Below are 23,017 nucleotides of genomic sequence, written 5' to 3' on the forward strand. Positions count from 1 at the left end.
AGCTTATCAAACTCGATAATATAAATTCAACTATGCCGAGGTTCATTGAAAGTCGAACTTTTCAACTGATTTATTTAGTGTTTCATTACTTTCACAACTCACATCACTTCATCTATAATGTATATTTATCCAGATATTCAATGGTTTTTCCTCATGTTAGCAGCTGACTGTGAGTACCGCATACGATTTCGCACGGTTTCAATCAGCAAAGCGAACCCGCCGTCGCCAGGCATAGTTCAGAGCAGGAAGAAATGCAGTCTCGTCCATCATCAAGAGTGGCTCAAAGAACACACTGCTTCCACTAGCAGAAGTACGAAGAACAAGATGTTTTTATCACGTTGGTGTACCCTCATCTCAACTAAACTATTTTCGCTGTTCTGAATCTTCCTCAATCATTTTTCCAAGTATAATACTGTTTTATTTTAGAGACGAGTATCGAATAGAACCCTTTACGGCACCTTTTTGCTTCCATGGCAGCAGTTGGAATCGAGTTGGGACCGTCGCAAACTGCAGCGATGTGTGGTGCCCAAAGGTCCCAGTACGCTACTTACCGTTACGCTCTACCGCAACGCCTCGATAGAAGCCGCGTACGCAATTGCGTACGTGTTTCATTGACCCTACTGTGCGTTTGGGCATGATCAGTAGGAGCATATCGTAGTTCTCGTTCGAGGAGAAAGCACTTTATGATCACTGCATGGTTCAAGAATAATTTGTGCTTCCATTGTGGACACTCGTGGATAATAAAACTTCTCTACTTGCGAGCAAGTTTTGGACATACGAAAGAGGAGGACCGTTAGGTAGGAAAGGAAGCATATCATGTTTTATTTCGAGCGCAACTTTGAGTAGGGTATGGTGCAACGTAAAATAATGTATACCGATTTATAAACGGAAGGTTAAAACGTAGGTTTTCGTAACTAGTGAAGTCTCTGTAGTGAATCCTGTTTGGAAGTGTTCATTATTATTCCCAACTAAGCTTTGGGTAAAACTAAGAACAACTCCAGACTAAGACCGTCCAGAATTTGATCCTCGAGAGCGATATGTACTCATCCGTGAGTCTACTGAGAGCCTCCAGCACTACTGCGACATTTCAAATTCTGAAATAAGGGATGATACGCTTCTGTAACTTCATGGGTCTTGCAGTGTTTTAGCAAAGACAAAGGGGTTCCCTTCGCGATAACCTTTTATAGAGTGGGTCTTTTTCGAATTGCTTCCAAAAAATTCCCAAGATTTTGTGTTGTGTATTATTCGAAGTATTAGATATCCTCCTCTTTTTCTCCAAAAATTTACATAGGATGATGTGCCAATATGAAATGACGTGAACATCATCCTCCTCCTGACAAAAATAGGGGTATTGCCCATGTTCGACTGTCTTTGAATCTCGGCATGTTGAAACGTAGTTTTAACTGATTTCCTTGAGCTGTAGCCAAGATTGGTATCGATCTTTATTAAACGGCGGCTAACGTTTCGGCGATATCGCCTTCGTCAGAGCCTGGAAAACTCAAAGCCATTAGTGACCTATCCCCTCAAGCGCCTCATCACCCTACAGAAAGCACCCACTCGTAGTTGTGGTACGTGGTGGTCTGCTGAGTTAACAAGTCTAGCTAATGAGGTAAGTACTAGCCTATGTGTTGCTGTTTGAGTTTGCTTACCGTTTGGGTGCTTTCTGTAGGGTGATGAGGCGCTTGAGGGGATAGGTCACTAATGGCTTTGAGTTTTCCAGGTTCTGACGAAGGCGATATCGCCGAAACGTTAGCCGCTGTTTAATAAAGATCGATACCAATCTTGGCTACAGCTCAAGGAAATCAGTTAAAAAAATAGGGGTTTTTGTGTGCCTGTTTCCAACTTCTGTAGAAAGGGTGTTACTAACTTAAAGGGAACGTGCAGTTGATCAGACATGCGGAGGAATACATAGGAAAGAAACGCAACACATGCAGTTACACGGTTATGAAAAGACTCATTAATTTTTTTGACAAATCCGTCTGGAATTATTGCTCGGTACTGCTGAACCAACAACTGCGCAGCGACTTTTTGCGCCGTCGCGCCAAATGTCCAGTTCGCAGCGCTTACTATGGTCGGCGCATCAATTCAACCCCGTATCTGTGCTCCCTGGAATTTCTTTCCACACAGATGTACAATACGTCACATGTGAGAAACTAAGTCCGTTATTATATAGTATGATAATACCTTGCTTTTATACCGCTACAACACTTCTCTTTTCTCTTAACTTTTCTCGCCTTCTTCCCAACAGCTGACGTAGAATGGTGTGATAGTGCCAAATAACACAAAAATCATCATTATACTGAAAAAGACAAAGATCCCACGTCAAATCAACGTAAACAGCCAGCTCCGCCTAAAGCGAATGTCCGCATGCCTGTATTATTTCTGAAGAAATCGTCAGGCAAGGCTGATGAGTGTAACGTATAAAGGAGTGGACATACGAAGTACATCTCGATGATTTGCCCGCAGCCGTAACACTTCACTGTAATGAATTCTGGCGTCGGCGCGCTATGACGTCGTGGAACTCGTCTTTTTGCATTCTAGCTCTAGAGCGCTCATCTATTAGTACCAGCGCATATAAATGACGCCGCGGGATATGTTCTACTGCCTTCTGGCGCCGACGTGCCTGACTGGGGGAACTATGTCAACGTGCCACCCAATCGTGCTGCCTTCCAGCGTAGGCGCACCAGTCGTAACCCAAGAAGTCAGAAGGACGGAGAAAAGCCCGCCCTACCATGTCTCATTCTAACACTGGCGTGTTTATCTGATGAAGGATCCGTCCAACCCATCTTATTACTTTACTTGCGCAAACTCTGACGTTGTGCTACTCGTTCCACCATGCAGTATTTCTGTCTTCTGGCGCTGACACACCATTTCAGCATTGTGAAACTCGTCTTTTGACACTAATCAGCTCATTTGACGTCGCGGGCTTCGTCCTTCCCATTCTCATTTTTCCGGGTCAAAAACGTGTTCAGAATCTCACCTTAAACACTACGAAAAAAAAGAAGTAGAAATGAAATTTTGTTGTACCTTTAGACCACGAAGTATTGAAAACATGAAAACTGGAACAGCAAAAAATTAATAATTCTTAACAAAAAAAAAACGAAATGGCAAACATAATCCACACGAATATATAGAAAAAAGTTACCAAAGGACCAAAAGAACTATGTAAATGCTGAAAAAATGAAGAAATTCAGAAAAGAAAGAAGGTGAAGATTTAATCTAATGCAAGAATTAGACGTTTGAGATATCTTCGTATTTAATTTTCGTTCTTTTTTTGTGTGTGTAACTGAAACTCAACCGAAGTTCATTTCTCCGCAATACTCCGTTTCTCTGTTTACAGAAATGATAATGGACGAAGGTTCTGCACTTCTTTAGCAGAAATGGTATCTGGAAATAGCTCAAAAGGGTTCTTTCTAAGAGTGTCTACAAGAAACTGACGACCTGTCCTGCAGGTCAGAACGCGAACGGTCCTAGTGTGCACCCATCTCCATTGCAATGCGTTCATCCTTTCAGTTCAATTCTTGATTTTTTGGTTATTATCGAGATGGTAGTAAGCTAATCTTCCGCACTATTGGATCAACACTACAACATCTTTGGCTTCCCACATTCTGAGGAAGCAACAAGTAAGAGGAGGAATATCCCGTAATATTTCCTTCCGTATGTTGCTGTTCGACTTTGCCACTGTTGTCGAATTCTTTCTACCGGCACTTTAAAGCTCTCTATTTTTAAATTGGTAATGTTGTCGATTTTTCAAGTTTCCACAAAGAGAAACACACTAAACTTTTTGTGGAAACCTGAAAACTGAGAATAAAAATTAGTAGCAATTTTGCCCCAAGGAAAGGAACATTAACTACCAGGAGATACGGATTTTGCACGGATTGTACGTGGCAATAAAATTTTCAGCCAGCAAGACCTGAAAGGCCTCCACCATCAAAGCCATTAAGTCGTCGCAGCTCAGTCGGGGACTAGTAAGGCATCAGTAACAACAACGGTCTCACTACTCGGCGCGTCTCTACCGCCAAAGTCTGTCCCTTTCAAATGTTCTTCTTCATCGATTCTTCTTCACTTCCTTTACCTGGCCAACAATAGACTTCTGCGAACTCCTAAAATTTAGTTCTGCACACTTTCCAGCAATTTCGTTAGGTCAATTTTTTCCAGAAGTAGAAATAAAAGAAGGGTCTCGCAGAGGAAATTATTTCATTGGCTACCATCCATTTTAAAGTGTTAGGAAAGACTTTTGTGTTTGATTCCACCTCCAGGAATCCTCCGTTGAGTAGAACAATCGTTTATGGTCTGTGTTATTAATTCAAAGTTGTACTTTATCAAATGATGTTTATCCCTATAATTTTGTGTTCGGATTGCTTGCATTTGGATTGCAAATTAGCCATAAAAAAGTCTGTTATGGTTTAAGTGAGAAATGATCAACATCAGGAAATAGTAGTGAAAAAAGTCCAAATCAAGTGGAGTTGAGATTTTTAGAAAGGAACCATAAGATCAGGCAGAGTTCACCAAGCTGACCAAGCCTTCTTTAAGACCACTGTAATATTATTAGATTATATTATGATTGACTTAGCAGATCAAATATTCCCCGCCATGTCCAATAAGTACGTAGGTATCAGCGAGTGAGGTAGCAAAGAAGGATGGCAGTGCGAGGAAAGGAGTCCCTCTTCCTAACGGATATGTTGACGCGGTACGAACTTGATTATTTTGCGAGAATGTTTCACTTAGCACTTTTACTAATATGGAACCCACCTTTACCTTAGGTTTCAAAGCAGCTCTACAGCTTGGCCAAAGGGCTGAGATCTCTCATGGTACGGGGGAAATTGCCGCATCCCTTACATTCCAGTGTCTCTACTCTTCCCGAAAGACAGAATGTTGCTGCGGGAATGCCAGATTTCTGAGAGATTCGACAAGAACTGATATCATTTCTGATCGGCGTGGAAAAATTCAGGCCACTTTGTCTAGATATTTGGAATAGAACCACACTGACGTGTTTGTGAAGTACAGCTTTACAAACATACTTTCACTGATTTTTTTGGTAAAATCGCATTGCATGTTTTCAACTTTCTTCTTGCAACTTTCTACAGTGTAGTGCATGATTCCGAAACATCCTACGCTGCACTAATTATGGAGCAAAGAGCATGTTTTAGATACGTTTCTTCGTTTCCATCCAAATACCTTCTTTTTGAAATCAGAAAATTGTTGACAGTGAAAGAGTTGCGCTCGCGATAAAAGCCATAATCTGGTCACATTCGAACAATCAGGAACAGTGAAAAAATAGATTAAATATACCTAAAGACTACAATTTCATTCGAAGTCATGTGGTGTTCAACTATAAGTCGTAAGTTTCGCAGAGTCATCATGGAGATCCTGCGGTTGACTCATGATCTGTAGATGCTTGTATGTTGATGGTCGTTAGCTTGCGGAATGTCTCACCCGTTCATAGAAACATAAAATCAATAATTAAATTCTTAAAAAAGTGATAATCTATCCTTAATAAATCTTCAACATGAAGACAGTGGGTAGAGAAATTTCGGATTCTTCTTCATGTACCTGTATGTGTGTGTATCTGTATGAAAAATTGTGTTTGACTTCCTCATGATTCGTTTCTTCGCTCTTTACTTTTTTTTGTTGATTTCAAATTGCTTTACGGTTTCGAATATTTGCTTCCGATTTCCTGTTGCAGCATGTTTCACTCTTTTATGAGAGCACATCCGTTCTACAAGGCGCACCTCAGAGAGGAAAACAACGGCAAATAGTTTTTTTTTCAAAATTTGACACACTTTTTCTCTAGTGCATTGGCATGAACTGGCGTCGAAATACCTTTGATCGTTGGGCACTGCGCACCTGAGGCTGTCGCTATCTTTCGTAGCTTGCATTGTTCCTGCGTGAACTCTCGCGAAAAGCATTACATCGTCGCTGGATGGGGACAGGTTGTCGAAGCCATTTCTATTATGCAAAGTGTCGCTCAAGATTACGTGATTGATATGCGGACTAGGTCATGAGAACAGGGTGCACTTCACCCCAGACCAACTCCCAACTCCATTCTATTACACAGATGGAAATAAATGTCACGACTAATGATAGATCACTACCATAAGCTCCTATTCAGTTGTAAACATGTTGTCGTAATGTTTATTTGGTTTTCGTTTGCTCTGGCTGCAGCACAGGTCCCAGGAATCGATGTTTTTGTAAAATGATTTGTTTGCCAAAGTAGCGAGCCTAACTTGGTCACCAGATGATGACGGGAATCTTCGTTAGGACGACAGAACGTCCCCACGAACAGTGTAGGTACACGCTGTTGGGACTTGGGAATAAACTATCACATTACATGACTCCCCTTATAAAATGGAAATGATGTTTTTTGTTAGACAGTGCAATTTTATGAATAGAAACACAAATGTCACATTGCTCAGAAAAATTAGGAAGTGGCGATTGAAAGCAGCGCTTGCAGCGTCAAATTGCAAACAAAAACACCACCTAAAAATGTAGAAGGAAATTGAGGTGTCCAATGTCCAAAATGTCCAATTTACTTAACGACGCAACTTTTTGCAGAAATGAAATGAGCGGCAAAATATGAGCGCATTGCTACTGTCTCGGGCACTGCCTTAATTGCTGTTCTCGGACGATCTTCGTAATGAGTGTAAGTCATCAGCGAACACAGCGTTGTTGTTTTTGAGCTGCATTCCGTCATGGTCCCAATTAGATAACAGTTTTACTATTCCTATCTAGATGGCTGTTGGCTTGTTGCGCAGATAATTAAATCCATGAAATGAAGCTTACTAGTAAACCTTTCAAATGTGTTGAAATGCTGTGAAGAGCTGGCTGTTCTTTCTTCTCTGAGAAACGTATAAGCTTCCCACAGTTAGCTGGAGAAAGGGATATGTGAGTTAGCTGGAAGTTATGAAGCCAGTGGTTGAGCTCACGCTTAACTTGAAGGAAAGGTCCTAGATGTTTTTTCATCGGACAAATTTACTCAGATACCCTAGGAAATCAGAGTGACTTTAGGAGCCAGCAATACTTGACCTCATCGACTTCAGAGTTTCTAACAATTGATCTTTTTTTTCTAACACAGCTCATAAATAATAGTTCTAAGTGGTCAGAGACTACATTCACGTAGATGGCCGTCAGTCCCTTTGTTTGAACTTGCAGATATTCTAATCTAAGCATAGCACATTTGTCAACATTGAATGGATTCGAGGATGAGTCCCGGAGTGGAACCAAACGCATCCTCTGTGAGTAGTGGGGACAAGTTCACAGCAGCTCTGAAATGGCGTTAAGTGAATAGGGTCCAACGAAATCCAACAAAAAATATAAAAATCCAATAGGACGAAAAGTCACCTGAAGAGAAATAGGACTCCACTGTACACTTGAGACTATAACATCATAACGTATTCAAATTCGTAAATAACATCATGGATGCTGCTTTCGGAAACGATCGTTCATGCAATTTTTCGATTTTTCATTTACCTACATGGTTATTGAACCCGTCCAGATCCCAAAGTAAGGGTACCAGCGATACACATTAGATTTTTTCATAAGTCATCAAACAGATGTTTCTCCCTTTTTTTTGTTATTTGTCTTGGCTTTTCAGTAGGAAAACAAATACTCTATTTTTGAAAGGAGCAAAATAAGCAACAGAAATGTCAAGGAGTTGAACTAAATTGAAGAATGCTACGAAATTGTTCAGACGCCGATTGAAAACACTGCGACTGAGATATCCTGCCTTGACTGATGGTCATTTCATTTGTTTTCGTCAGTAATGTATCAACAATTATGCTTTCAGAGCAGCCAAATTTTTTACAGACCTTAGAGGGAGCCTTGGGAAGACAAGTTTAATTTTCTTTAGTTAATCGGCCTCGGTTCGTTCCCGGAGCTATTTCAATGTGTTCCAAATTCGCAGTTTCTACCTTATAGCTGTTGGAAAACCAGCAGTTTGCTTCCATAAAATTAATTAAACTCGGTTGCACAGCGTTTTGTTTACACTTTATCAAGGTTAGGAGGAGGCAACTTTTTCGATGTCATACGTACAGTAGCACCCGCCTCCTCCTTATGGGGTACTATCACTTTCGTTTCCTCAGGGGATTGCGCCGCTTTTCACGTGTTTCCTTGCTTCTTTGTCCGTAAGACCTGTTGTTTTGCCCAGTATCGGTTGTCGTTTTCGTTCACCTTGACCCACAGTTTGTTCTACGGAGGGTTAATTGATGTAAAATGCTCTGTTTAAGCTAATCATGTACAAGTCAAAAACTACAACTTCTCCATTATTCAACACTCACTTCTCGCTCCTCTTATGCGGTTTGAATGCGTTTCGAGTACTCCCCATTTGTCCCTCATTGACCTCTTTATCTCATTTTAGCCTGATTTTAGATGGGGCAGAAGTGGATTTTTGTCGCTTTGGCGTTCCTCTCTCTACACAACTTTTCCTGGCAGGTGAAAATCATTGACAACGGACTAGCTCCTCCAGAGATCGTTCACACTCCAGTCTCAGTTAAACGTGAGGATTTTCTGCGTCCTTTGTTTTTTTCTTCATTTTCCGTGCAGATCGTCTAACACCCGTAACATCCATTCCAGCGCCCATTCGGATAACTTCTTTCCTGGTTTCGTAGCCTCCTCAATCTTTACTCATACAAAGTAAAAAGTAAAGTTACATACACATAAATAGTTGAGAATGCAACAGGTACAAGTAAGAATGAGTAAGCGAGCTAACCTTGGCCGAATTCCTAGCATTCAGTGAAGGCCAGAATAGATGCAATCTATTCGAAAGCACCGTTAACGCAGTGTTCGGAACCAGTTACGGTGTGCTTACTTAGTGTGTTGTGTTGGACAACAATGTGTCTAGTAGGTCTTAAACTCACTTAGAGACGACAGTGAAAGGAGAGGGAAAAAGTGTTTACAAACGAGCAAAGTGCGTAAACATTGTAATTTATTGGAAATGATCACTTAAAAAGTTAAAATAAAAATTAAAATAGTTTTGCAAGCTTTCCGACACATGTACGCAATGCTCCCACTTTGCTCGAGTATGTAAAGCCAGTAAGGACGTGAACGTTCCTTTCCCAATGAAAATTTTTGATACTTTCCTGTATGTTGCATGCACAAGTAGTGCGTGCGTGATTGCAGCGTCGAGATGGTCCGATACCATTAAAATTGTTTACCATTTGTTCCTTCCTTCCTCCTCCTCTTTTTCGTTCTCTCTTCTCTTTTTCTCTTCTGTACACTAGGGAAAGCGTTATCGCCGAAGATCCGACCAAACATGATCCTCATCTTTACATTTTCGCTTTTTTCGCATTTATTGTTAGATGTGGCTCAGAACATCTGTGGCAAAACAAGAATCAAGACTCTGCCACTGCTGCTGAGGGCTAGGTCTTTCGTAAAACATTTTAAATTGGCAGGGCGTCGAACTGACAACTTTGCGTCAGAACAATATCTAAAATCATATTTTTGTTCTACCTACAAAATCTATGTTGTTGAAGTGGTTGCAGTTTCTTGTGGTCGACTTAGTAAAACATATACAAAGGTATTTGACTGACACAGAACCAAGAATGTCATCCTAACCCTTTAAACCTCATCCGATCCATGGTGGCGCATCGCTTGTACTACAGGATTACGGCGTTTCAGTGACGTTAGTGCTCAGAACGACATAATCAACAAAGAAAAACAGATATTAAGGAAATATAATCGTACCTAAATAATAATACTAACATATGAAATAAATATGAAAACATAAACAAACAAAACATAAACAAACATAAACATATGAAATGAAAGGAAATATCTACTATAATATGCACACCGCAAAAGTCCTATGTAGTCTAAAGGTCTAAAATATAAATGAGGTCCGGACCACTATTATTGCATAAATCAAATAGAAACATCTTACTGCGTTTTTACGTCAAAAAATTGGTCGACTGCGTCATATCTTCACGAACACTGTCGCATTCTCCAACCCTTACCGGCCATCACTTCATCGCAGTGTCCTGCTCCTAATGCTGTAGAAATCTCCACACCTGCTGTGCACGTTCTAAGAGTTTTGAGATCATTTTAAGATCAACTATAAAAGATTATACTTTTTATGGAGACACATATTACCTGCTTACTTGATCGGCGGGCTGATTATATCACTTGACCCGGTTGCCAGCATCTTCGCCTAGGCGTGTCGTCCTCGGATGTAGCTCCGCCCAACCTTCCCGATCCACTGCAAGAACTCGCACAGAATCCATCCATCCGGCACTGTTCCATAATCTGAGAGATTTGGCGTATCGCTTATCGACACCGAAAGCCCCGAGTACCTCAGGTCGGCGATGTCCCGTAGCGCAGCGTAACGAAACGGATAATTGTTACCAAAGACTCCAGCTCCCTCTAGGTATTTGACTTATTTGGGTTGGGCTTCATGGGCTTCAGCAGTGGGCTTGATGACAGCTAAGTGCAGCCACCGCAAGTGGGTGTAGTCGGACCAAAGCGACACGAAATTCGGTACAGTTGAATTAGCGGCTGCGTCCGAAGTGGTGCGGTGGAGCTGGCGGTTGGCAGCGGAGTGCGACCATCGCGAACTGCAGCCACGACTGGCGCTAGCAAGGGCCCCCCCTCATTCCTGACCGCTGAGCTCCACCGCACTGCTTCGAGCGCAGGCGCTTAAGCGACTGCATTGAGCTTCTTTTCGCTTTGACCCGACTATAGCAATCAAACTCAACCATGTACGCATCCTCAGACATATTCTAAAATAATGTAAATTGTATTCCAGCTCGATGTGTTATTCACGCCGCACCATTGGATCTTATCTTCATATTGGATAGCTCAGGTTCTCTGCGGGACAAATTCCAGGATGAGATTGACGTGATTCGCCGCATCGTAAGACATGTGACCATTGGCGAAACCGCCACTCGTGTGATGCTTATCCAGTTCAGGTGAACATTTTCATTTTCTATACAATGGAGACGGGATAATTACAAATAGTTATTAAATAAAATACAAATTTTAGTGGCACGCAACATTTGGAGTTCAATTTCAATAAATTTACTACCCGTGAAGAACTGCTGGCGGCGCTCGATGTACTGCGGCATGTGTCTGGCATCACACGAATCGGTGGTGCATTCGAATTCGCGCTTGAGGCGCTTAAAAATCCCACAAATGTAACTTCACGGAATTGTCCTGCCTACTACTTCTAACACATAGTTTCAACACAACATTTAGGGCCTCAGAGACGCCAGCGTTCCAAAGATTCTTTACTTACTGTCGGATGGGAGAACCCATGACTATCCAAAGGACTGGGAGATGGTTGAAGTTGCAAGGAGGTTGACTGTTGATTTATGCTGTTAATTACGGTCATACTGTTGCTACAGTTATCATATCTAGATCAATACCAAGCATTGACATTTGGGCCTACGGTACTGGAAACTACGTTGCAATGAGCGCATTGCTCAACTATACTCAGGTAACTTTTTCTCAAACAGCTTTTTTTCAGGGAGAATAACGATCCAATTTCTTCTCTGAGACCAATTCTGCATATTCAACACTTTAACAAATTTCGTTCGACGTAACAAAGTATCGGAAGGTATTTTCTGAGCAGTCTTACCCCAGTGCTCTTGAGAGGCAGAGCGAACCAATTTGCAGATTCATTTCAGCTGTGGAGAGGAAGGATTCGTAATACTCATAGTGAGATATCGTTCTCTAACAAATGTTAAATGTGAAAAAAAAACTGTTAGACCCGCAACAACTGGCTCGCGAAGTTGTAGGTGCCAACTATCTATTGTTGTCATTCATAGAAATTCAATACTAGAACCATTATAATTGGAAGGCTGAACAGTCGCGTCAGCGAAGCTAAACTTCTAACTACGTGACTACTTGATGAATGCGTTCGTGGGGATTTGCAACGTTGGATTCTTTCTAAAAGTAGATTTCTATAAGGAGTTTGCAGTATTACGATGAAAGCGGGGAACGCCACCTATATATTAAGCAATCAAAGCCACAGACGCACCAGAGGCATCAATTTACTGCAAGAGACTATCTTTGCACAAATATGATTAGCAAAATAAAGTGCTGAACTCACTCGATAAAGCGACTATTTACACAAACACGAATAATGAAACCTAGTTCACGCGTTTTAATTTCGCCCATCCTGTGGGCGTAAAACGTTTTCTAGCTGACTACGTTGGTGCCTCTGCTCTCAGAGAGCGTGAACTACTGTATTTCTCCCTCCAGATCGGGTAAAATTTGGCTACTCTTTTTTTAGTTGTTGTTGTGTTAAGGGAGGTACCAAAGTCGCTTTTCTAGAACTTATACTGCCCATCGTTTATGTAACTTGGCGCGACGAACTATATCACAGCTACTCAGGTCCTCCTTGTTATCTCAGGCGCCAGTAATTCCTGCATTTGTCCTCATCCCGCGCGAAAGTCGCCCGGTGGTTTCTCCTTTCGCGTGGGAAAAGGAGCATCAAATGTTCCTTAGAATGCCTTAGCGAGGACTTCCGACCATCGAGTCGGCGGTCTTCTTGTAGTGTTTAATATCGTGTGGAGCGCAGTCGCTCACGGTTCTGGCTCTACGGTTGTCGTCGGAACGCATCACGTGTTCGGCCTATCTTTTTCGCTTTCCTTGGCGGATGTGGCGGCGTCCCTAAACTTCGACCGCTGATGTAGCACACAACATCGAATTCCGTCCCTCACTCAAACGCTTGCGAAGTGGGATTCCCACCTTCACTCTTTCGATTGAACGTTCAGTTACGCTTGCTGTGTTTTCTTCCTGCTTGCGAAGCTTCTTTTTTTCAGGTGAGATTGTACTATCCTGTCGGAGTGTAATGGTTTCCTTTGTTTTGCGACTCCCATATCCAGCATAGGGGAGATGGCTTTTAAAATTGCGAGTTTCCATGGATGGTGCTTGTCGTCGTGGCAAGCTCGGAAGGCCTGGTCGTTCCAATGAAGGGCGTGGATCATGATGTGCTGTCTTCTAGTAGGGCCATTTCTGGCTTTGAAATCACCCACAAAGTCCTTGTGGTACGATTTTTTCTCTAGAGCTTCTGGAGATCCATGTAGAAGGTTCCGATGTCATCTAGTGGAAGCTTGGTGTTGGAGCGGTGGCGACGAGAATATTCAAAGCTGGCGTTGAACCACATCTTCTCATCCGCGGGCATCATCCTATTCGAGTCGTAATTCGTAAGACGGAGTCAATGTTCTTTGCCATACTCGTGTTGACGAGCACACCAGCTTCTCTCGCATGCTCCTAAGAACACTTCTTCTCCGGTTTCATATACGGCGTTCAGTGGGTGACTTCGTCTCGTCTCGGTCAGTCCGATGATTTCGCGCTTAATCTTCTTGGCTAGCATCATCACATCTTCAATGGCCGCATCCCGTGCAAGAGTGCTTATGTTATACGTACAGATTGTTCTTTTTATGGTGACTCCTGCAACCCGGTCCTTCCTGACACTACCTCACCAGGCTTTCCTCCGGAGTCTAGAAACTCTTTCTTATTACTGTGTCTTGCGTATAATTTTAAAACCCATGGGGAGGATACCGGCCTCTAGTCGCGCAGGATTTGTAGGGGGACGGCGCGTACTTCCAGAGTGTCAAGAGAAGTTTATTTGTCGAAGACGTGTCCCCCACACTCCCCAGTCACTTGAGGCTTTTGGCCGGAGCGACATGCGTGATACTTAGGTATTTTGGGTCAATCTTAGAACAGAAAAACTGGGCATCTCGTCCTCAGAATCTTCCTCATCTTCTTCTTTGAGCAGGCCCAAGGTCGCTTTTGGTTGCCTACTATCTACCATCTGGAGACGCGCCTCGTAGACTCACGACTAACCGCCTAATCCCACTAGCGAGGGAGATCTGTGGACCTTGGAGAAAGATAGCAAAATAAGTACCTCATAACGATTTCTTTAGGACGTGTCAAAGATTGCAACGAACGCAAACTTGGTGGGTCTGGAACGTCAGTTCGATCCTTTTCATGGGACAGAAATATGTGAGAAAATCCCATGTAAGCTATCAAATACTCATTTCCAATTAGTTCAAACATTTACCCGATTTGTTCTTTCAGCGTGTGTGAAGGGATCGGACAAACCCGTAGACTTGGCTCTTCTCATCGATGCTTCCGAATCTCTGGACCAACTATTCAAAGAGCAAATTCGTTTTGCCGAAGAGCGGATTCTGAATAACATTAATGTCCACCCAGATGCCGTCAGGTGAGCAGTCCTGCAATCAAATTTCAACCAGTTCAATTTTTACCAAAACATTGTTTAGATTGGCATTGATTACATATTCTGGCCAAACGTTCGTTCACTTCAAGTTCAACAGCAACCAGTTCGGTAACAATACAGCAGTGTTGAATCACCTCGGTACACTGCGATCCATTAAAGGAACTACGTCCACACATAATGCGCTCAGGGACACCTTTGCTCTACTCAACTCAAGCGATCCCAACGATGGTAAACGTGGATTTTTTTTTTATTTGTTGTGCTGCTCAAGTCTTCTTGAGCTTCCTGCCTGATTCCAGGAACGCGACTGAGTGTTCCTAAAATGGTAATCATCCTTACTGATGGTCATTCAGCACGAGCTCCAAAGGAGATAGCTGAGACCATGAGAGCTCAAGGTAATAAGAAAGCGCACCGCACAGACATTTGCTGACTTCATTCACTTATGGAAGGTTAAAGCCAGTGTATCACGAAATTGGCAATGTTGTGATCTATCATGGACAACGTTGGGCGTAGATTACGAGTATGAGTGTAGCTACACCCTCCCTAATCATCCGGAAAAACGGCGTAGAAAATGGCTAACAGACGTAGTGCGTGTACGACACGTGTACGGCACACTGTAAGATATTGTAGAAGATTTCCACGGGCCGATAAGAGGGAACTGAGTTTCATTACTCCCGTACTGGTAATCTACACCCCAAACTCTTTACTGTCCGTAAGAGGTCCCAACATCGTCAGTTTCGTGGTACGCTTCCCCTAAGCCATTCTTCCATTCCGAATTATCTTGCCTTGTTTAAGGAATCACTATTCTGGCAGTGAGTGTCACCCCAAGACCTTACGTAGATGAAGCGGAACTTCTGCAGATAGCCGGTGAACAGTCGCGAGTTTTTACACCTCGGAATGCGCATGTGAGTTCTTTTCTGTTCTAATTTCTTAAATTTACCAGTGAAAGCAGTCACATGTTTTGTTGTTCTCTTTAAACGGATCCGCTTCCATTCTTCTGAGATGTATTCGATACCATAGCGATGACTGCAGTCAAATGACAAAACGACCTGAAGGCGAATTGCGTAAACGGCCGGGCATGGGGCCTTGGTGATGAGTAGTGGTCCCACCGCGTCACTTCGGACGGGTGCAACCAATTAGTTGTATTAGGCTTCAGGTCGCTTTGAACTGACTTGTTGGCCGACTTCACTCTCATTCACACCCAACCTAAGTACGTAACGATTAGAATATTCCAGGAGTTTGAGGCTGAACTTATGAAGCATGTAGGCTTCGGATGCGAAGGCCTCGAGCTTGGACCAGACTCTAGTGAGCGTTTCTTGGCATGCACCACCTATTCAAGCGTTTAAGTCTCACTTCTACCTTTTAGAACCACGTGTACGCGGGGCAACAGACGTAACATGCAATTCGAATTCGGTCACGTTCACCGTCCGGACACAACGTCCAATGCACGGACTGATGTATGCTCAGCATTTTCATGATATTCCGGAGTGTACTGTGGTAAGCTTCTCATGAAATTGCCCTCAAATCAGTCATCAACACAGATCATCTTTTTTTATTTCCAGAGAAATGACGGCTCTTCGCGCGAAGTATCCATAACATTTTACGACGGACAATGTGGACTGTACAAAACTCCTTCGCAGGTTTCGAAAAAAAAAACAGATAATCACTATCAGGGATACCTGGAAATTATATCGTTTTTACGAATTCCTATCTCTTTTTCTAAGTATAAAACCATCCTCTTAGAAAAGATCCGCGATTGAAAATTTACCCATTAAACATCGAGGATCTCGTTGATAATGGGGTGATTATGCCACTGATTGGGAACAAAAGAATGATGAAAATTATTTTGTTTCGATTTGATGAAAAAACGACATTATTCTCCGGTGCTCCTCATAACAGCAATAACAACTGCTATTTATCTTCTGTGTGGATTCGCGTTCTAAGTGTTACTCCAGATAATGCAATCATATTTCACAAAATTGGCTCAGTAATGAGGGTCAGGCATCAGTTGAGACTTCTTCATAGAAATCATGTTTTAAAAAAATTGATGAACCCATTTGATGCAACGAAAACTGATATTGCGCAACACTTCCTCGCGAAACATTTTGTCCATAAAATTGCGTTGCGTAAATTCTCGCCAGGTTATCTATAGCCTAGAGAGCCTACTTTTACAAACATATGATATAGTATGTATATTCGATGCTTTAGGTCGCTTAAAGGCATCACCACACGAACCTGGGGTGGTGCCTTTAAGGTATGCCTATACGGGGTTGTAGAATGTGGGGAAGAGGGTGATTCCGTCCATTTCATCATAAACGGCGCATTGCCCGGGCCCGGAAAATGCGGCGCGTGCACAAGGCTGGCGCTCTCCAGTAGAACTCGTTGCAGAAAATAGTGCGCCGGAACGCTAGAAGCCGTATCTTCCGGGCCGTTTTCTACTGCAATTAGGAAGAAATGAACGGAATCGCCCTCCTCCCCCTAAGCTACAACCCCGTGTAGACATAACCCACCTGAAACTCGTACCACCCCAGATTCGTGGGGTGGTCTCTTTAAAATCTTTGTGAAAAACCGGTGATAAGAAGATCTAATGGACGCAGAATGAAAAAAAAAATTGTGTACGAGTGCGTGGTCCAGTTACCAAGCGCAACCAAAACTGTATGTGTTGTTGTAGTCGGTTTCCTGAACTTCTACAAGGACGTATGTTTTACAGCTTGACCATTTTTTGTATCCATCTTTTCGAATGAACTCAAGACGTTTCAGTGTTGAATTTTTGCGATCTTATACAACCAAACATCTACATCGTACGTACAGCAAACCTTCACCTGTTGAGAATACATCCTTTTAAATGCCACAAACTTTTGAAAAAAAGGTTATTGAAAACGCTGATTTGAAGCAAAATCGTAGATTACTCCAGTTCGTTTTGACGTCCGCATGCTTCTTTTGATTGTTCTGAAGCTGTTCTTTAATCGATCATTTACATGCTCTGTAGATGACATTAGACATGATATCGTGTGAATTTGATCACCAAATTCCTTACAACTCAAAGAAAAACTGTACAATACAATAAATGCTATTACCGTAGTCGTCCTACCGTAATCCTTTTTGGATAAAATGAGAATTAATTGTAATTTATTCAGGCTCGCGATGGATATATCTTCAACATTACCGTGATACTCCAGTTCCATCCACTCATCATAACAAGAGCCGATCAGGTAGTCATTTCGCAAAATTTCTGCACTAAATATAATCAGACGAGTGCTTCTCATCGTGGAAATTCAAATGTTTGAGCATTTTATCTTAGGCTCACATTGCCGGTTTCTTTAGCAGCAGCTGTCCCTCCATTGAAATTTTATTGTCTTAGAAGCAGCACACTACGAAGTTGGGGGTAATGGCATCTTTTCACGGATAAGTAGGGATATGTTGGTGTATGTTCACGGGAATACGCGCGACCACCCTTTGCTCCCTCTAATTGTCCCGAAAAGTGACATGGGAAACGGTTTTGTGGTACCGAATCCCGATACGAGCCACCTAACAACGCGCTATGTCTGCGAGCGCAGACATATGGGTCGCATCCACCAGCGAGCAAGAGAGACCATGTCAGCAAGCCATTAATGTCGCTTGCATACGCGGCGCGTATGTCAGCCCTCACAGACGTGAAACGTTACTAAGTGCATCGCGAGGGAATTCAGCGCAACGATGTCGTAACCCACGTCGTTTTTCTGGATAATAATGGGTCAACGTTCGCGATGTTGGACTCTGCTAGTGGATAAGAAACTAGTCATAGTTCTCAAAGATCACAACAACCAGAACTCACTCCCTACAATTCCAAGCTTCATTATGATAAAATTTCATTCATAGCACTAAATAGTGAAACTAGATTAAGATTAGATAAGATTATATTTGTAAAGCAGATCTGAGTTTTCCAAACAGGGCTTGGATGTTGACTGTTTCTTTGCACAACCTCTCACAGCTCAAGAGATGACACGAGTTGCCAAAAGTGTGGCGGACACAGAATGCAGCTATCGTCTCCACAGGTACCTTCCCCCTTCACCTCATGATTCTTCCAATGGCTGCACTAACATCTCCCCAATGCAGATACAGCCCATCGCAATGCGTAGCCTTGGATGCAAAAGTGGGCGAAACTGTGTTCCATAAATGGCAGTGCGATAGCCGTGAGTTCATCAAAACAAATGCTGCAACTATCGAAGACGTTTTTTTGCATTGAAGATATTTTTTTCAGCTCCTGTGTACAACTACCTGGTACATGATTGCTACGTGAAGTCGGAACGAAGTTCTGTGCAAATCCTCGACAGTGAAGGGTTTGTTTTGATCTTTTGATTCGTCCCTCACCTCCGCACATACTGTTTTCACATCTTTTGATCATAATTAGTGATGGTTATATCGAGTGACACATGCTTGATGCATTTTTCTCGCAACGTCCTCACACTGTAAGTACAGTACAGATCTTCATTTTCTTTTCTTGGCGTGATAACTCTCCACAAACTATGCATGGAAGCCATTTTTGTTGAGAACACACCACACCATTTCTTTCAAACAACAGGCGATGTTGCTTCTGGATGTAAAACATTTCTGCACTTATAGATGTGAAATAGATCACCACTTCCTGGAAACACCCAACTACTCTCGATTCAATAAACAAGGGGTGGAAGCTTACGTATTCCAGGTGAGATTTGTTGGAGTTTCCTCCTGGAACTCGTTGAAGTTTCTTCTTCAAGCATACAATTCTTTAGGAGATGTCCGTGTTCAAATTTCCTGGAGAAGGAAACGTGATCTTCCAGTGCAAAATTTCACTCTGTGACATGGAAAATGGAGCATCGGATTGCTCAGCGCAACTGGTTTGTGTTTTTCACTTTGCTTTTGAAAGAGAACTGTTAGAAATTAGAGTGCCCCCGAAAGTGTTCATTCGGACTGAGGAGAAGATGGTCTCTCTGGCACTGAAGAAGGAGGCGCTCCCAGAGAGTCACGACTCCTTGTTTTGCACATCCGAGCATTTCCTTTCTTAACCTCCCCATTCCTAGATTCATTTCCTTTTTTTCTTCTTCCCTCTTTTTTTAGTTCATGAAGCCAACCTTTCTGAGGAGAATCTGGAAGAAAAAAAATTTGTCACAGCATACCTACCGTAACCATTCACGCATATCAAATATTATAGCAGATAAAAACGAAGGGAGAAATCAGTTTTTCAGGTGTTCAGAAGCTGAAAAGCGTTCCAAAAATTCTAGTGCAGATTTCTGGTTCATAACACAATAATTTTAGAATTAATTTTTGCCTACTTTGGGAAGGGAGAGCGCGCTTAATCCCATCCACCAAGTAGGGTAAAAAGCGACATACAGTTCCTAGTTCCATGCTTCCGAACTCCGAACTGAAGAGCAAACTGACGGGTTTCACCGAATAGCTGAGCTGGTGAACCACCGCATCCCTGCAAATTGCTACCCGAGGCGAATGAGATCTACACATTTTGCAGTATCCCTAAGTATTGGTGTCTGAATAGTGTTAAGAACTGTGTTTGTAAAAATCTTACAGCTCTCACAGCAGTGTCACAGAGTGCTACGGCATAAAGTCCTTAGTATTAGACAAGCCCCAATTTTTCTTACTCGTGGATGCAAGCTCAGCATACTTCGTTTTTCCAAAATAAATAACGTTGAGCTTTGATGTTGACTGTTTGCATACAACAGCGCACCTCAGAATTACCTCTATATGTATCACAGAAGTCCTCAGTTATATCCTCCTAGCTATATTCACTCAAAACCGCTGATTTCAATCTCACTTGAGCGCTTATTACAAATGCAAACATGTCTTGTTAGAAAAACTCCAACAAATTTGTACAAAAACATAACAATTCTGATAACCATGCTGCAATAATCGGTAAATAGTAAACAAGCTAAAAACTGATTCAAACCGAAATTCAGCCACCGAAATGCGCAAAAAAGAAGTCTACGATTGCGTTTCGAGAAAAACGATCAACTAAACCAAATCCACTGGTTCCTTCTCCTGCAGTTGTCGACCAAACTGCCGAAATTGGGAATCCAACCGGTGCTAGGCCTCGTCGCAATGTGGTGACCACCAAGCAAGGTTTCTTCATGACACTTGAAGTCGAAACAAGGTACGATCGCCACAACTCTCCCTTAAGTTCAAGCGTTCTTTTCTATACGATTTTTAGGACGCTCAACGTTTTGCTCAGCGAAAATATCCGTCCAGAAAACTCCGTGAAGTACTGTGACATCTCATAACTTCACCATTCGCCCAGAATTTATACTGTTCAATTCGAAGTAATTAAGAGAATAACCGCAGTATCTCGTACAATCTGCACGTATTATTCATTTCCACGGGTTTAAAGAAGTTTGTCTCGGCATGTCTCATCCACCTTGTGCAGATCTCAGCTTTAACCGTTTTTGGCTACAATAAACTTTAACAAGGTGCTAACAGATGTGAAGATCGAACGGAGCTCAGATGCTCACTATCAGACGAATTATTCACCATTATTAATGCAATATTGGATTGAGGAATAAGAGGTGCGAGTTTTCTTTCAAAGTGAAAAATAAAAAGAGTAAACACAGAAATAAAAAGTGTTTCCAAAATGTTATACATCTCTGGAAAAAGAACTGTTCATTCTACCAGATATGTGCTTCTGTTATTTTTTTTTCTTTTCGATTTTATTAACTCCTGTTTTTCCATATCATTAAACAGGAGGGTGAACATGATAAAATGGAGCATTTTCGGCACCATCCATTGTTTCATTGTTCTGTAATATATTACATTGTATTGTCCATTGTTTTATCGTATTTATTGGAAACGGTAGGACCGCAGAGGCAGAGATTGCTACCGTGTATGGAGAAGGAACGATGCTTAGAAACGGCGCTTGCTGTTTGTCCTCGTTCTTCAAAATTAGGAATTTTAACTATGGAAAGGATCACACAGTGAGCACTCCAATTATCGCGCGTTTTAGGGAAATCCTCTTTCTGCAATTTCTTCAAGAACAAAAACAAAAACAACCTGCAAACAAATCAACAACAGAACAAACAGTGTGCTCTCCGTAGCTGTTTTTCTCGTGGTTTCCAAATATTTTTTTACCCGTTCTTTTTCCGTGCTTTTCCAAGTCTTTTTCGTCCTTTTAAAAATTCCCATACTTCATCCGATACTTTTCATGAGCAGCACAAACCTCACAAACGGCTATAGTGGCCTTATTACCTCGATTGTGAAGAAAACGAAAGGCGTCAAGAATGCTCCGTTTTGTAAAATTGGTTCACATTTCAATGATCAGAAAAGTGAGAAATGATTAAATTAAAAATTAGAATAGGATTAGAATATGAATTCTTGTAGGCTAAGAAATTCTCCATCGAATAATGCATAACATTTCAGAGATAGTTATTTCTATGTATGTATTCTATAGATATTTATTTCTATGTGCTTTTTCCGTTTTGAAAAAAAGCTCACAGCTTATCCATCATTCCAGTATAATGGTTTGTTCAAAAATAGTTGTCGCAGTTAAGAACTACTTTTGTGGATAACCCTATTACTCCACATAGTTCTCGGGAGTTTAAAAATGAAGAATAAAGTGCTCGGAGATGATTAGTCCTCATCAGCGGATTCTACTTCGATTCCGGATCATAGGGGTTAATTAACGCTAATCCACCCTCTCTAACTCCACTAGGACTGCAGAGAAGAGTGGAGCAAGCGAGAGTTCCGCGCTCCATTGCGTCGCTTCGAGCCAGAGTTACGTCATAGTTTTGACTTTTACAATTACGACTACATCATAGTTTTCGACTCGACTAGTTGCGGTCTATAAAAAAAAACTCGCTGCAAACACCGACAGAGCCGATATATATCGGAAGGGATGAAGAATTGGTTAGTCGGGGTGGTTTCGAACTCGCCTGCGCAGACGTTGTGGAACCTCGCACTACTGCGCGCATCTGCCTAAGTACCACTTCCCGGTATCTATTTTCCACTCCATTAACGTAAAGTTTTACCAGTAATTCAAATTTTCGATACAAGCGTTTACGACTTCACTGCGATGGAACCTGGAACTATCTTCTGGACCTCAAGAGAGAGGTTTTTCTCATTTCTTTTCAATGCCGAGATCGAGAGTTCGGAAATCTAAGAAAATAGAAAATAGTCTAGGAGCTCCGCACAAGTGAAGACGACTTTGACTGCACGACGTATGATCGTGCCAAGACCACGTGAAGCTCGAGCCAGATGCGTGAGTGGTTGCGTTCGAAGCGGTGAGAGAGCACTCTTCGTAGTACCACTCATTGCTGCAGTTCGCGATGGTTCCACCTCGATCCCAAACGCTACCTCCACCACTTCCGCTTCGAACGGATAAGCAAACAGCACCGCTTCGAACGCAGCCGCTTACACAATTGCTTCAGCCGTTCAGGGCGCTAAGGCTAACCACGACAGATTTATTTCACTCGAATTCAAGAAATTATTATTGTGTGTTGCTAACCACAAGGGAGTAAAGTGTATAAACGATAAAGTGCACGGCGTCGATTGATACCTCTAGGGAAGCGCCTGGGCGTTTGACCTCTCTTGAATCTAGAACTCGCGCGTGCAGCCTTGCAATGAAAATGAATAAAGTCAGTTTTTGATCTTCCAGATAAGTCTGGTACTAATTCATCGACCCCGAGAGGACGAAGGGCTTGGTTGACACTAGACCGATTCGAACCTACTCTCCATCGTACAGCCCTTTTACCCACTTTACTACACCAGCCACACCCAGATTGGAAGTAGCAGGAGCTGCACGAGCGCAACCGCCCACGCAGTTGTACCACAACTCAGCTTGTTTTGGCACGACTGAAGTCAACGATCCTATCATAAGAGCTACTG

General features: G+C 42.3%; 2 protein-coding genes across 3 annotated transcripts; one reads left to right on the plus strand and one right to left on the minus strand.

The window, feature by feature from the left end:
• Nucleotides 1-153: 153 nt before the first annotated feature.
• On the plus strand, nucleotides 154-20,424 carry RB195_009908 (uncharacterized protein; the record flags this gene model as incomplete). 2 transcript variants are annotated; one of them, XM_064190675.1, is made up of 21 exons in its annotated part: nucleotides 154-310; nucleotides 10,739-10,901; nucleotides 10,976-11,126; nucleotides 11,188-11,288; nucleotides 11,350-11,428; nucleotides 13,866-13,959; nucleotides 14,020-14,164; nucleotides 14,223-14,407; nucleotides 14,476-14,571; nucleotides 14,972-15,081; nucleotides 15,412-15,481; nucleotides 15,543-15,673; nucleotides 15,739-15,816; nucleotides 17,314-17,388; nucleotides 18,107-18,210; nucleotides 18,272-18,348; nucleotides 18,417-18,495; nucleotides 18,779-18,860; nucleotides 18,928-19,032; nucleotides 20,104-20,297; nucleotides 20,355-20,424. In XM_064190675.1, 21 exons carry the CDS (start codon nucleotides 154-156, stop codon nucleotides 20,422-20,424), a joined length of 2,346 nt encoding a protein of 781 aa, XP_064048258.1. The 2 variants fall into 2 exon arrangements, with proteins under 2 accessions (XP_064048258.1, XP_064048260.1); XM_064190676.1 differs by lacking the exons at nucleotides 154-310; nucleotides 10,739-10,901; nucleotides 10,976-11,126; nucleotides 11,188-11,288; nucleotides 11,350-11,428 and adding an exon at nucleotides 12,861-12,983.
• On the minus strand, nucleotides 7,181-11,323 carry RB195_009909 (uncharacterized protein; the record flags this gene model as incomplete). Its single annotated transcript, XM_064190677.1, has 5 exons — nucleotides 7,181-7,265; nucleotides 9,878-9,905; nucleotides 9,951-10,018; nucleotides 10,087-10,106; nucleotides 11,228-11,323. 5 exons carry the CDS (start codon nucleotides 11,321-11,323, stop codon nucleotides 7,181-7,183), a joined length of 297 nt encoding a protein of 98 aa, XP_064048259.1.
• Nucleotides 20,425-23,017: the final 2,593 nt, after the last annotated feature.

The sequence above is a fragment of the Necator americanus genome, chromosome III, assembly GCF_031761385.1.
Source record: "Necator americanus strain Aroian chromosome III, whole genome shotgun sequence".
NCBI lineage: Eukaryota > Metazoa > Nematoda > Chromadorea > Rhabditida > Ancylostomatidae > Necator > Necator americanus.